This window comes from Dipteris shenzhenensis, chromosome 1 (assembly GCF_047967505.1).
Source record: "Dipteris shenzhenensis isolate YYH24624 ecotype China chromosome 1, Dip_SZ_1.0, whole genome shotgun sequence".
Classification (NCBI taxonomy): Eukaryota; Viridiplantae; Streptophyta; class Polypodiopsida; order Gleicheniales; family Dipteridaceae; genus Dipteris; species Dipteris shenzhenensis.
The window spans coordinates 72683237-72697169 of record NC_141596.1 but is presented as its reverse complement, the minus strand read 5'-3'; the positions used below and the strand labels follow the sequence as shown (position 1 = coordinate 72697169).

The 13933-nt window shown below is 49.7% G+C and overlaps 1 protein-coding gene across 2 annotated transcripts in view; it reads left to right on the top strand.

The window, feature by feature from the left end:
- The first annotated feature begins 864 nt into the window (after positions 1 to 864).
- Positions 865 to 13933, top strand: part of MKK6 (MAP kinase kinase 6) — a 39805-nt gene continuing 26736 nt past the window's right edge. Inside the window, exons 1-6 of one of the 2 annotated variants that reach the window (XM_087378217.1) lie at positions 867 to 1140; positions 1507 to 1591; positions 1729 to 1863; positions 1949 to 2173; positions 2368 to 2550; positions 2653 to 2876. In XM_087378217.1, coding sequence (XP_087234343.1) covers positions 878 to 1140; positions 1507 to 1591; positions 1729 to 1863; positions 1949 to 2173; positions 2368 to 2550; positions 2653 to 2876 — 1115 coding nt within the window. In that variant the 5' untranslated portion in view covers positions 867 to 877. Of the gene's footprint in view, positions 1141 to 1506; positions 1592 to 1728; positions 1864 to 1948; positions 2174 to 2367; positions 2551 to 2652; positions 2877 to 13933 lie in introns of both variants that reach the window. The other variant, XM_087378225.1, reaches the window with a different exon arrangement.

The window sequence follows — 13933 nt, the reverse complement described above, 5'->3', positions numbered from 1 at the left end:
TCATTTTCTATCAGCTAATGCCCACTTCATCCCACACCCCAACTCGCTTTAAATAAATTCAATTTAGTCGAGCTGGCCGCCTTTGCTAATGCTGCATTGAGCTAAGCTATGAGCCCTCAATTACCCCCCCTCACGTTGCCATGCTTGCCTCTCAGCGCCACTTCCTCCTCCCATACAGCTTCCCTCTGCCTCACCATTTCCCTCCACTCTCCTTCTCCACTCCTCTCTTCCTTTGCTTACCCGTCGATGAGCCTGCCCTCACCCTCGTCCCTCCCCTCTATGTAAGAGGCAGCCAAGAACCTTTCGAATACGAAGCCTCTAGAATATCTTCCACCACCCTTCCTTTTCGCAACTCGTGGAATATCTCCCACCACCTTTGTATTAAAATTTGCCCTCTTAATCATGTCTTACTCCTCCCCCACAAATTCTCATAAGTATTTTTCCAATACCTATTGGATCTACTCTCCTACTCCCTCATCCTCAATATAATTATTAATGTCTTTAGATCGGCCCCTTTTCATCTATTAACCTAATTGTTGCGTTGCCTCTCGCCTCTCTCCTCCGTACTGCCTCTCTCCTCTTAGAGCTCCCTCTCTCTCCTCCACTCAGCCGTCTCTTTGCCTACCTCTCCCTCGAGTCTCCCTCCCCCTCATATACTTGCTGAGGGCGATGGAGGGAACCTTTTAGAAACTGACGTGTTGGAACTCTCTCGAAAGGAATCCTTTAGAATCTATTAATTCACCATCAACCTTAACCCCACCTTTTCTCAACTAATACCAATGCGATTTTTTTTTCTCATCGTACTACTACTCGGCCTCTACCAATAGTAGGATAATTTGTTGTAGACGAGGAGCAGAGGAGCCAGCTGCCAAAGCGAATGCACTCCTCGACAACTAACTTTGGAGGGGAAGCAAGGTCAAAGTCACAAGACGGGACTCCTAACAATTTGGACTACAAGCGGGTTTCGCGGCCCTTGCTTGTTTTCTCTTCTTCTTCTTCTTCTTCTTCACAGCTGCTGCTGTTGCTGCTGCAGAATCATAACCTTCATCATATCCACAACGCCATGAAGAGAAGAGAGACTCCCCGTCAGCAGCTCAAGCTTACCGTGCCCGCCCAGGAAACACCCATCTCAGACTTCCTGTATTCTCTCTTTCCTCCCCTGTTTCTTGCTTTTTCTTGCATCTGCTCAGCCTGCAGTGACCCCCAAACCTTCCACTTTCGTTGTCCCCAGATCTAGGGACTATCCTGCCTGCAAAGTGGTCCTTTTATCTCAAACCATCCTTTTGGCCTTTGCTTCTCGTTCTAGTTGTGGTAGCGCATTGTTAGTCAGCTCGCTGTCCTAAACATCTTCTCAGTTAATTTCTCAGCTGCATCTCTTTCGCACCGTCTAGAGAGTCGCGGAAAGGATGCGCTGAGCTCGTCGTGTCGTGGAGAATGCATTTTTATACCATCGAGTTCGGTGCTCCGTGTCATCAGTTGACTCTAGCTTTTTGATGCCGTTAACAGGACCGCTAGCGGGACTTTCCGTGATGGAGATCTTCTTCTTAATCGAGAGGGTTTGAGAGTTATCTCGCAAGCGGCAACAACATCTGTAAGTATCACTCCAATATTGCTGCAGAGCATCAAGCTAGGCTTTGCAGAGCCTAAGTTATACTCGACCACGAGGATGTTAGTGTATAGCTTGCATTCATTCTGGAAGCCACATATAACGGTAAGATCCCTGTCCAGCCTGCAGTTACCCAACCTCCCGATACAACTTTCACGTTAGAAGATCTGGAAACAGTGAGAGTCATCGGAAAAGGTAGTGGAGGAGTTGTCCAACTTGTTCGACATAAATGGACCGGCCAATTTTTTGCGTTGAAGGTTGTGATCCCGCGGCTTTGTTTTTCCTGATCAAAGAATTTCAGTTGGATAACGGTTGATCACTCATAGTCGGCTCTCTCCACAGGTCATTCAAATGAACATTCAGGAGACAGTTCGCAAGCAGATTGTCAGAGAGCTCAAAATCAATCAATGCTCGCAGTGTCCATATGTGGTAGTTTGCTATCATGCGTTCTACAACAATGGTGTCATCTCCATAGTGTTGGAGTACATGGATGGAGGCTCTTTGGCTGATGTTATAAAGGATTTTCGAATTATACCGGAGCAATACCTGGCTGTCTTATGCAAACAGGCAGGACAATCGTACCTATTGTTGTTCTCAAAAAGCTCTGAATCGGATGCATCCTGGACAAATGCCGCAATTTGTGGCCAGAATTTGAAGACTAATTCATGTTGCTTTCTCCTTTTGGACGCTTTTGAGAAGCTGCAGCATTTTATAGTCTTCTATCAATATTTTATTAAATATAGGCGTTGGTGTCGCTGCAGGTCTTGCAAGGCTTGATCTACCTACATCACGATAGGCATGTAATTCACAGGGACATCAAGCCTTCCAACCTATTATTAAATCACAAGGGCGAAGTGAAGATCACAGACTTTGGTGTTAGTGCGATACTCACAAATTCTATGGGCCAGCGTGACACGTTTGTTGGCACGTACAATTATATGTCGGTAGGTGCTCAGGAAGCAGTGGTGGGGTTTGCTAAAAAAGCATTTTGTTGCTGTTTTGTATTCTGCACAGCACTGACGTCTGGTTCTCTTCTTGCTATGCAGCCAGAGCGAATTAGTGGAAGCACATATGGTTATGATAGTGACATATGGAGCTTAGGGCTGGTAATATTGGAGTGTGCAATAGGCCGCTTTCCGTACTTGCCCCCAGGCCAGAATGAGGGCTGGCTGAATTTTTATGAGCTGTTGGAAACTATTGTTGAACAGCCTCCTCCATGCGCTCCGCATGATCAGTTCTCACCTGAGTTCTGCACCTTCATTTCAGGGTGGTAAGTATCGTATCCAAGGTCACAAGTATTGTTACTTAAGGGCTCTGCCAAAATGTTTTAGCTGGTCCATGAACTCTCTTCCTTAGTTCAGCAAGTCCGTGCTCATTAAGTCTAGTATTGTAAAGACGGGGGGTGCCATTTTCATCCGTTTTGATTGCTTGCTTGCTTGCTTTTGTGCTTCTTTGCTCAGAACTGTAAAGTCCTGAAATATTGCTTCCGAGCCTGTTACCAGGGTAGAGTTGTGAAATAGAGGAGCTGATGGTGACGCTGGTTATCATTGAAACCGACGAGGGGTCAGTATAAGGACTGCTCAAGAATGTGACTTTTCACTACTTTGCGTTCAAAGCAGGGCTGTGTAAAGGGGATTGTTATTATCTTGAAGATCTGCCCATAGAGGGACATTAATTAGCTTCTACCTGCTCGCTCCCTGCTGCCATCTTTTCCCCCACCTCAGCTCCTTCTCAGCCACCTCTCCCCCTGGCCTTCACCTTTGTTCTACTCTCCTTACCCACCCTTCAGCTCGCCTTTTCCCTCCTTGTAGCGTTGCCATGGTTTCATTTGCAGGTCCCCGCCCTAAGTTTGGATTTCGCACGAGTTTGCTGTTGTTGTCCAAAGGTTTGGAGCTGCCCGTGGAACTCATTCGCAGGTCACAGGAGCGCCACTGCTGGTGCCATCAGCTTGCATAGCCGCCTAGCTGCTGTTCAAGCAGCTGGGCGTTGTTCTGAGTGTTTCCTTCAGCGGGCCGTTTGTTCACAGCTGGAACCGAAGCTTGCGCCCAACTGAAGTCCTTGAAGCTGTGTTGCAACTGGCTGGTGTGCTCTTTTCGGTGAGCCCTACTGATTGTTGTAGCCCTTCGGAGCTGTTCGAAGTACAAGAAGGTTAACAGCTCATGCTGTTGGCCCATTGATGTTCGTGCATTTTTGGAGCAACATCTTGGCTCCATCTATGCCCGTGCAGCTCTTGGGCCTGCTCACAACTGTCTTTGGGCTCTTCTCTTGGCCTGAGGTTGTTTGTTGGCCCTGGACAGCCTTTTCTGGCAGCCAATTGTGGCAGGTGCCTTAATCATAGGTCCCTTCCTTGGGAGGACCTCTTGTAAATGGCACTTTTCATTCAGCTCTTTGGGTGTTTTTTGGAGGTGTTCCTGCAGCTTGAAGGAGTTTGCTTTTGGAGCCGTCTCTCTTGGTGTTGTACTTGCCACTGGGAGTAGCCCACAGCTAGCAGTTGTTTCTCTTGGTGTAGTACTCACCACTAGGAGCACTCTCTCTCCTCGCTGGTTGTGGTTTTTTTTTTGGGGGAGGGGCAGAGGGCCTGTGCCTTTGTGCCATTGCTGAGAGCTCTCCTTTTTACTGGTCCTTTCCAGTCAGCCACTGGGGGTTGTTCGAGAGGGCCTCAATCCCCTCTTAGCCCCCCTTTTATCTTTATCTTTTTGCCTTTTCCCTTTCGTTCTGGCAGTGCAACGATTGTGTTTTTTCTTCTGAAGAACAAATCTTGGTGGTGACCGCCAAGCCGTTAAGATTATTCTCTCTCTAGAAGACAAACATCAGGTGAAGAAAGCAGTCCAATCACTCAAGGACAGAGCAATGATGGGTAGAATGGTTGGCCTTACATCAACAAGGAGCCAGCTTTGTGATTGGATCCAAGCGGGCTTAGCATTGGATGGTGACCATACTCAGGAGGTTATTATCTATGGGAGAGAGGTTTTCCTTCTTCATGTGAGCTCCCTTGACACCACCCAGTCTCGTGGAGCGAAGCGCGCTCCTCTTGGGTCCTCATCTTGTCTACCTCATCCCTTGGTACTAGGGGTTTTCAGACAGTTGAGGACATGGATTCAATGTCTCGCTTCTCGGCGACTCGTCGATTTTTGGGACTCCCGAAGGAGTATCGACCCATTCTTCACTCCCTAGGAAGAGCCTTTGGCACGGTGGTGGAGTCACCACCTCTACTGACAGTGACAATGGTAGCTGAGTGTCTAGAGACTCTTCTAGAGGAGATCTTTCTTTTTTTTTTCGCAAAAAGTAGTGCTAGTTATATTGCTTGAAAACGAGAGTACAAATAGGCCTAAAGGCAAGCGGGTTGTAATCACAAAACGGATACAGCCCGTGGTAACAAAATAATTACAAGCCTCTCAGGGTATAATCATCTGAGTGTGGACAAACAGCCACGGTGGGGGCGAGTAATGCCACTGAAGACTTTGAGCAGAGTGCTAGAAGAAAAGCTCTTGATGGTCCCAGTCGCGAAGGAAGCGCCGTCTCTTCTCTTTCCCTGCCCGGGAGTCCCCCTGACTCTGATCCCACTGGGAGTCCCCCTGACTCTGATCCCATTGACCCTTGAGCGTGTGAATGATCGTGCTCCAGATGTCCGCTAGGGTCTGGGTAGCAGAAGAAGCCTGATCTCCTAGGGTCTGCGCGCATCGGGAAGTCCAGACATGCCAGCCTACAATACTCCCTATGATCTCCCAAACTGGATGCCGAGTCATTGCTCCTGCATCTGTCTCTGTCAGATGCCAGGGGAAGCTTTCCATGTATGCCCAGTGGCCTGTGTGATGAAGAAAATTGGATCCTGCCGAGAGAACTCGTAAGCCAAGTGATGTCCCACCTCGGTGCCGCACCAGCAAACGGCTCCCCAAGTGATCGGTCCTAGCTCGGGTGCAGCCCTCGCTAAGATCCCCATGACTCCCTTCCACACTGTCTGAGCATGCAAACAGCTCCAAAGGCAGTGCTTCAGGGAATCCTCCTCTTGAAAACACATCTGGCAGTGCCCCTCGTGCCCCATTTGCCTCAGCCAGCTCCCAACCGGTAACCCCTTATGGACCACCATCCAAAGAAAGTAAGAGATCTTCCTCGGCCGCCAGCTTGCCCATAGAGTCTTCCAGAATGTACGAAGAAAGACCAAAGATATCCCTTGGGCATACCAGCTATGTGCCTGGGTAGGTAGCCTGTGCTGGAGAGCCCCAAGAGCACGCCTACCGGTACGCGCGCTATATGAGAAGAAGGGGGTAGGGTTCTCTGAGGTCTCCAGTGGTGGCCAGCGCCACTCCCCTGGGTCCCACTCCACCTCTGTCAAGGAGCGGCCCTCCCAAATTCAGAGTCTCCAGTCCTGGTCCTGCACAACCAGGGGGTCCATATGCCACGCTTTCCCTTGCAGCCCTATGATGCGAAGGTGCTGCCAGGGAAGCTGGGGGTCGATCACAGCCTCTCTGCTTTGGAGACGGCTACCATCGGCGACGAAGAAGAAATGAATTGAGGAGTCCGAGAAAAGGCCTGCAACCACCAAAGGAATGCCGCGGGGTGTGAACTGCCCTAGCCACCTCTCATCTCCTGGGAGGAGCTGTCTGGTAATCATGGGAATCCTCCAACCTGCAGGAATGGCAGCATCAATCTCCGCTCGTTGAGCCCAGATCCCATGTGCCGTACCTACTGCTGTTGCCAGCTCGTCTGGGTCCAACTGGCTATAGACGTCCCTCCAAACCCAGAGCGAGCACGCAGGCCCACGCGCCCAGAGCGCCCATGGGATATGGGATCTCTCTCCAAGTTGGCGACCTGTATCATCTGTCACCTGGCTGCTCCAAATCAGGGGTTTTCTGTCTATCTCCTCTCGGCAGCTAGGGGGAACCTGGGAGAGGCTGCGCCGCAGCTTCCTCCAGACCGAGAAGAGACTGCGGAGGAAGGGGGAGCGGGGCTGAGTCAGCGGGGCTGAAGTGAAAATCCACCGGATAGAAGGCTGCCAATCACCCCCTCTCTGGGGGATACACACGCTGAGACCATGCTGAAGCAAGAGCTTCCACGTCTGCCCTCCTGGGGTTAGACCGCGGATGACTAATTTGCCAAGTAATGCCTGACTCTGAAGTTCTGGATCTATGATGCCAAGACCGCCCTCTGTCTGGGGGAGAATGACTGTCTGCCAGGCGACATGGGCTCTGGTGGTGCCGGAACCGTGTGAGCCAGACCATAGAAAGTTTCACACCAGTCTCCTCAGCTGGGCTACGCACGATCTCGAGAGGCACCAGCAGGATGCCACATACCAAGCGGTGGCTAGAAGGACCTGATTGACCACAAGGGCCTTGCCTGCCAGAGATAGCCAAGCCATGCTCCAGAAGGCTAGCTTCCGTTGTATGGAAGCTAGGACCGGTAGGAACTGCTGAGCCGGCGTGGTATCCAGCCCTACCTGGAATCCCAGGTAACGTGTCGTCTGTCCTCTAGGGATCCAGCGAAACTCCACGAAAATACCCCACTGTGAGTTGGCTTCCGGATCCGTACGAAAACCAACTGACTTATGCCAGTTGATTTTCGCCCCAGCGGCTAGGCAGAAAACCTCTAGAGACAGTCTCACTCGCTCTAGTGACTCAATATCATCCTGCACATACAGGGCCGTGTCGTCTGCATACTCGGAGTCCAGAAGTTCTGCATCGTCCCTGATAGGGAGGCGCATCCCTTGAAGACCAGTGGTACGAGCTCGTAGGAAGTGAGTCATGGCCTCCGCAAAAAAGAGGAAGAGGTAGGGCGCAAGCGGGCAGCCCTGACGTACCGAGCGCTTGAGGGTGAATCTCTCCCCCATCCTGCCATTGATGATAACCCGGCTGGAGGCCGATCTGTAGAGGCTAGCGATACCTCTAATCCACTCGTCCGGGAAACCGAATCGAGAAAGTGTGCCCTCCAAGAAGGACCGGTCTACCCTGTCATACGCCTTCTCAAAGTCAAGGAGGAGTATGGCTAGGTGCTGGCCACTATGCTGGGCCCACTCCGTCACCTCTGAGAACGTGAAGATGTTGTCCAAAATGCTGCGATCCTGGACAAAACCAGTCTGGGTGTCGTGGGTCAAGTCGTGTAGTAGGGGTGGGATGCGGCTACTGATCATCTTGCCGACGATTTTATAGGCAGTCGGAAGGAGGGTGATAGGGCGCCATTGTCTGATCTCCTGACGGTCCCCCCCTTTGGGGATGAGGCAAATCAAGCCTGTTGCAAGGCTCTCTGGCTTCTGTCCGCTGGAAAAGATATGCTGGAAGGTTGCAAGCAGGGGCTGGTGGATCTGCTCCTCGGGGCCTGGAGAAGACTGTTGCATCCGCTGTATCGAGGCAAGGTCTCGTTTGAGGCCCCTTTCCTTCGCCCACCACTGCTACCTGACCAGAGTCGCCTCCTGCTGACATATGAGGCTAGACTCGGCGAGAACTTGAGCTACTTGAGCTGCCATATCCCCCATGGGGTCCCAATCCTACTCCCACTATCCACTATCCTGCTGCGAACCGCTGCTCTGGAGTAGATGGAGTCTGGGATCCGGCACGAGCGGGGAGGTAGGGAACGAGAGGCTGAGTCCAGGACTAGGATGACTGGGGCATGGTTAGAGAGGGTCGTCCCTGGAACCACCCATGACTCTCCACCTTTGCCTATCGCCCAATCACTGACATAGAAACGGTCCAACCGCTCCAAAAGTCTGCCTCCCTCCCTTCTGTAACCCCAAGAGAAGTCCAAGCTCCCTGTCCATCTGCAAAAGGAAGGCTCTCTCCAACTGTCCCGACCTCCCATAGCGAACAAGGAGTCCCATTCCGCCTGCTGCGCTTGAGCTATATCGAGGAACTATGGGCCCCGTCCCTACTGATCCTCTAGAGCCTCAAGGTTATTGAAATCCCCTCCTACAATCCAAGAATCCATCTTTGGCAGTAAGTCTGTCAGAAAGCTCCAGAAAGCGGCTCTCCGTCTAAGGTTGATCGGGGCATAGATATTGAGGACGCCGATGCATGATCCCTCAATATTGAAGCCCACCCAAAGCGCTCGACCTGGGATCAAGGTGCCAAAACCACACACATGCTGAACTAGAGAAGCGTCGATGGAGATACAGACACCTCCGCTCCTCCCCTGCTCGCCAATCGAAGGTTCCCAGTAGGTGTGGGAGCGCCTTGTGAGGACCTTCCCACACTTACTGGTCTGAGAAGCCGAAAGCTTGTGTTCCTGTAATAGGAGCACATCTACCCTTCCCACCAAAGCTGGCTGGAGCTCTTGTCTGAGCACCATCTTCCTGGGGCCGCAGGTTCTTGATGAGTGGAACCCGTTGACATTCCAAGAGACAATGCATATACTCATGAAGAGGAGAGATGGGCCACAAACAGCTGTGTGCTTGCGGTTGATGTCGAGGTGGTCGGAGGATGTCCGGTGTGCAGACGAAGGCGCCTTTGTGAAGGTTTCGAAGGTGAGGCCGGATCATCGGACCCATCCTCTAAAACCTTCAGCAGAGGGGAAAGGCCCTTCGTACCATGGTAAGCTCTCTCTAATCAACTCGAAGCCTCCGCCAGGGAAATACTGTAGAAGCCCGCTACCTCTGAGGTCCTCCAAGGGCGGAGCCCTTCCGTGTAGATCCACTCCAAAGGCGGTCGAATGATGACCAAAAGGCGGAATCGTTTGGCACTGTGGCGCCATCTCAGACGAACATCACCCTCCTTCCACTGCTGCTGAAGAAGCTCCGCTGCTGTGCTGCCAATCCAGTCCTGTACCTGCTCCTGGGACTGATCACGAATCGTCTCCCAAACATTTTCATTCGTCCATCGCTTATTCCCGTCACTAGTGATAGTGAAGGAATAGCTAGGACCATCATGGGGGGCGAGGACGGGCACCTTACCATGCGCCCCCTTTCGGAGGAAGAAGATGCTGATGTCTAGGCTGTTGGAATATGGAAGCAAGAACTAGAAATTAGAAAACTAGAAGTGAAATAATAACAAGATTGAAAGACAAGAAGTATCTTGAGAAGAGTGTAGACAAGACACAAGCTAGATAGATAGATTGCAATGATGTGACCCATGAATATATGGGCCAAAGTACGAGACATAAAGCAAGAGTGCTTATGGGATAATTGTAGAGGTGCCACATGGCACACACTCAAGACACAAAGACTAGACTAGACTTAGACAAATGTATAGTACACTTAGTGTGCACTTATCTCCAACACCCTTCTTAAGTGGACACTGTTGGGGTAAAGGCTCTATGGCCACCCAAGTACAGTTAGTACACTTAGTACTTTATTTGTTAAGTACACTAAGTACACCGTACTTAGTGTTGTAACCTTATCCTTTCATATAAAAGCTTCACTGTGTGCTAGGGGAGGTACACACATACGTTTTATCCCCACACTTCTTGTGTCTTATCCTGCTTGTGTGTGTCGGTGTGCTCTCACTCTCCCCTTTCACAACTGGTATCAGAGCCTTGCATCCAATCCTCACCAGCCCACTCAAAGTGGTGGAGGCGGAAGACCAACTTGGGCTGTCCCGTGACCCCTTCTTCCTCGTCCATCTGCTGCTTCACTGTGTCATCGCCAGCCTTGCACAGGCCCCTACCAGCCTCGTTGATGAGCCATCGCTAGGCACAGCCAAGGCAGCACTGCCACGCCTTCAGACAGCGCCGTCAGCGCGCCTTCAACAGCTAGCGCTACGCTAGCAGCCTTTGAGGCCGTTCGTCGCCAGGGCCAGGGCCACCGGCGACGCCAGCGCCAAGGCCACCGACGCCAGCCAGCGGCCAGCGGCCACCAGCGACGCCACCAGCAGCTACCAGCGCCAGCCAGCGGCCACCAGCGACGCCATCGGCACCACCAGCGCCAGCCAGCGGCCACCAGCGATGCCATCGGCGCCACCAGCAGCCACCAGCGACGCCAGCGTCGCCACCAGCGCCATAGGCGCCAGCAGCGGCGCTACCAGCGCCCCAGGCGGCGCCAGCAAATCCGCCATTAGCGCCACAAGTGGCCACAGGTGCAGGTCCTTGCCATCGCCATCGCCGGAGAGCTCGGAGACGTTCATGATCGTATAGCAGCCCGCTTCACCCGTTTTTTTGGTTCCTTCTGTTGTCAGTGAGGTAGATCTGCAGATCTATGCCTCCTATGTGAGAGAAATTCTCATTTTTTTTGAATTGTGGAATCAAGGGGCTTTTGTAGCCACAGCCAAGCATTGGCTTATACACGCACTTATTTGCGTATATCCTCCTGATTGGAGTTGATTTGTGCAAGGATTTGATGCATTTTATGACTTACGGGACAGTGGCAGATGCGTATGAATTGGGGCTTTTGACATTGTTATGCATATCGTGTTGGGGGAAACACCTAGATGCTTTATGTGATCAGTGGAGCTTTGGGAAAGCGGTGTATGCACTAAAATCTTCAAAATTGGCTTCTAGTCAAGGGGCTTTTGCCTCATTCAAGTTCTAAACTGTGTAACACAGTTATAGAGGCAAGAGAAAGTCTAATTCTGACGGTTTTGGACAGTTATACAGTCAATTTCTGTTGCTGTACTAGAAAGTACAGTCGGGTACTGTCCGGAGTCAATTTTTGGACTGTAAACAGTCACTTTACTGAAGTTTAAAGTGCATAAAACAGTGCTGTTTTCACTGTTACAGCAGGGACATACATTGTGTCAAATCAAGGTACTGCTGTACTGTACTACAGAGCCTCAATTAATGCATTAAGTATTACTTTTCTGGATCTGCAGCCGGCAGGAAACAGACAGTATTTACTGTTAAGTGGGAGAAAATTGCAGGAATTAACTTTTGAGCACAACTACAAGTGCATCTGTGCACTTAGTTTGCAGGGAGTCAGGCACCCAAGTGTGGGTTATATTTCTTGCTGATTGTAATGGCTTCATCCTCGGAATCTTCTCTTCTCAATATTAAAAAGTTGCAGGGTGCTGCTAACTACCCAATGTGGAAAAAGATGGTCCTGAATGTGCTAATTCTCAGGCAGTTTCATGCTCCTATTATACACAAAGGTGTGAAGCCCACTGGCACATCTGATGATGCTTGGGCACTAGCTGATCTGTCAGCAAAGTCCATAATTGAATTGTCACTCCATGAGAGTGTTGTTTGGAATGTGGATGGTGAAAAAACAGCCTGGGGTGTGTGGAAAAAGCTACAGGACACATATGAGCAAGAGAGTGTAGCCACAAAGATATATTGGCTGCACAAGTTCTTCAATCTGAAGATGAAGGAAGGGACCTCCATGGATGCACATCTCAATGAGTTTAATTCAATTGTCACTTAACTTGCAAATAAAAAATATGTGGTGGATGAGGAAACCAAGGGTATGGCACTCTTGATTTCTCTTCTTGAAAGTTGGGATACATTCACCACAGCTGTAACAAATGCAAACACTTTCATAAGTTTTTCAGATATCACAGGGCTGATTTTGCAAGAAGAGCAGAAGCTGAAAGCTCAAGATGCAGTAAAGCCTAACAATGCCTTAAATGCAAGGGGGAGAAGTCAGCAAAGAGGCAAATCTCAGGAAAGGGGAAAAGGGAGGAGCAAGTCCCGCTCCAACAAAGATGTTGAGTGCTACTACTGTGGCAAAAAGGGACATACTAAAAAGCAGTGCTTTAAACTGAAAAATGATAAGAGAGACAAAGCCAAAAATACTGATGCGTCAGATGCAAAAGCAATTGTACCAGTAAGCAATGGCAAGAGCAGTGTGAAGATTGAAGAGCTTCATTCTACACACGGTTATGACAGTGAGGGAGAGGTTCTATATCTCTCTACTTTGGATGCTCATTCTCTCCATGCAGGAGATTTTGCAGACATGCACTCTTGGATCATTGACTCAGGTGCCTCATTCCATGTTACACCTTACAAAGAATTGTTTGTAAGATATGCAGCAGGCAGTAATGGAGTTGTTTTTCTAGGGGATAATCATGCATGCAGTATTGTTGGTATTGGAGATGTCAGGCTTGTATTTGCTGATGGTACTCAGCTTATGCTTCACAATGTTAGGCATGTACCCGAAGTCAAGAAAAATCTGATTTCTACTGGCATGTTGGATGACGAAGGTTTTGTGACCAGCTTTGGTCATGGTTTTTGGAAGGTCACCAAAGGTGCCCTGGTTGTTGCCAGAGGCTCTAAGGTTGACACAATGTATACTCTTCATGCTAAAGTATGTAATCATGCTGATATTCATGCCACCGACCTGCCGAATATTTCTATGTGGCATAGCCGGATGGGACATATGAGCATAAGTGGAATGGAGCAATTGGCTCGCCTTGGCTACTTACCGTCTCTTAAATTTTCTGATTTAAAGTTTTGTGAGTACTGCATATATGGTAGACAGTTACAGTGTCCTCATAAAAGGAGATTAGGACATAAAGATGCTCAACTTGAGCTTGTGCATACAGATGTGTGTGAGATGCCTAGTCCTTCACTTGGAGGTGCATGGTACTTTGTCACATTTATAGATGATTCCACAAGGAAGGTGTGGTTGTATCCTCTTTGATTGAAGAGTGATGTCTTTCCAATGTTCCAGAAATGGCTTGCTATGGTTGAGAACCAAACAGGCAGAACACTGAAGGCTTTGCAGTCAGATAACGGTGGGGAGTATATGTCTAATGCATTCAATGCATTTTGTGATGCTAGAGGTATTAAAAGAGAACTCACTGCTCCTTACAGTTCAGCGCAAAATGGCACTGCAGAGCGTATGAATAGAACCATACAGGAAAAGTCTCGCTCTATGATGTCACATGCTGCTTTACCTCATGGATTTTGGGCTGAAGCTGTAAAAACTGCAGTACACCTCATCAATAGGTCACCAAATAAAAGACTAGATGGCAGAGTGCCAGAGGAGCTTTGGACAGGAAAACCTCCTTCCTATAAGCACTTGAGGGTCTTTGGCTGCACTGCGTACGTGCATATACGCAGAGAAAATCGCAGCAAGCTTGATCCTAAGTCTCTTAAATGCATTTTTCTTGGATATGGTGACAGTGGTGAGATGGGTTACCGCCTATGGGATCCTGTGAATAAGAAGCTAATACGCAGCAATGATGTCTTATTTGATGAGTCATGTATGTTTAAGGCAGCAGATAAGCCTTCTGATGCTTCAGAGGTTGACATTGATGACTCGGGACATCCTGTACAATTCAGGCAGGCTGCAAATCAGCCACAACAGCAGCGTAATCAGCCAATGCATGATGCTGCAGCAGGTCCAAATGGACAGCTCGCAGTGGCGGAAGATGTACTACGGGACATGCCACCTTTGGAAGACCTCCCAGGCATAATTCTGCAGCCTGATCTACTAGAACAGCAACCTGTTTTAGGTGAGCAGCAAGTTGG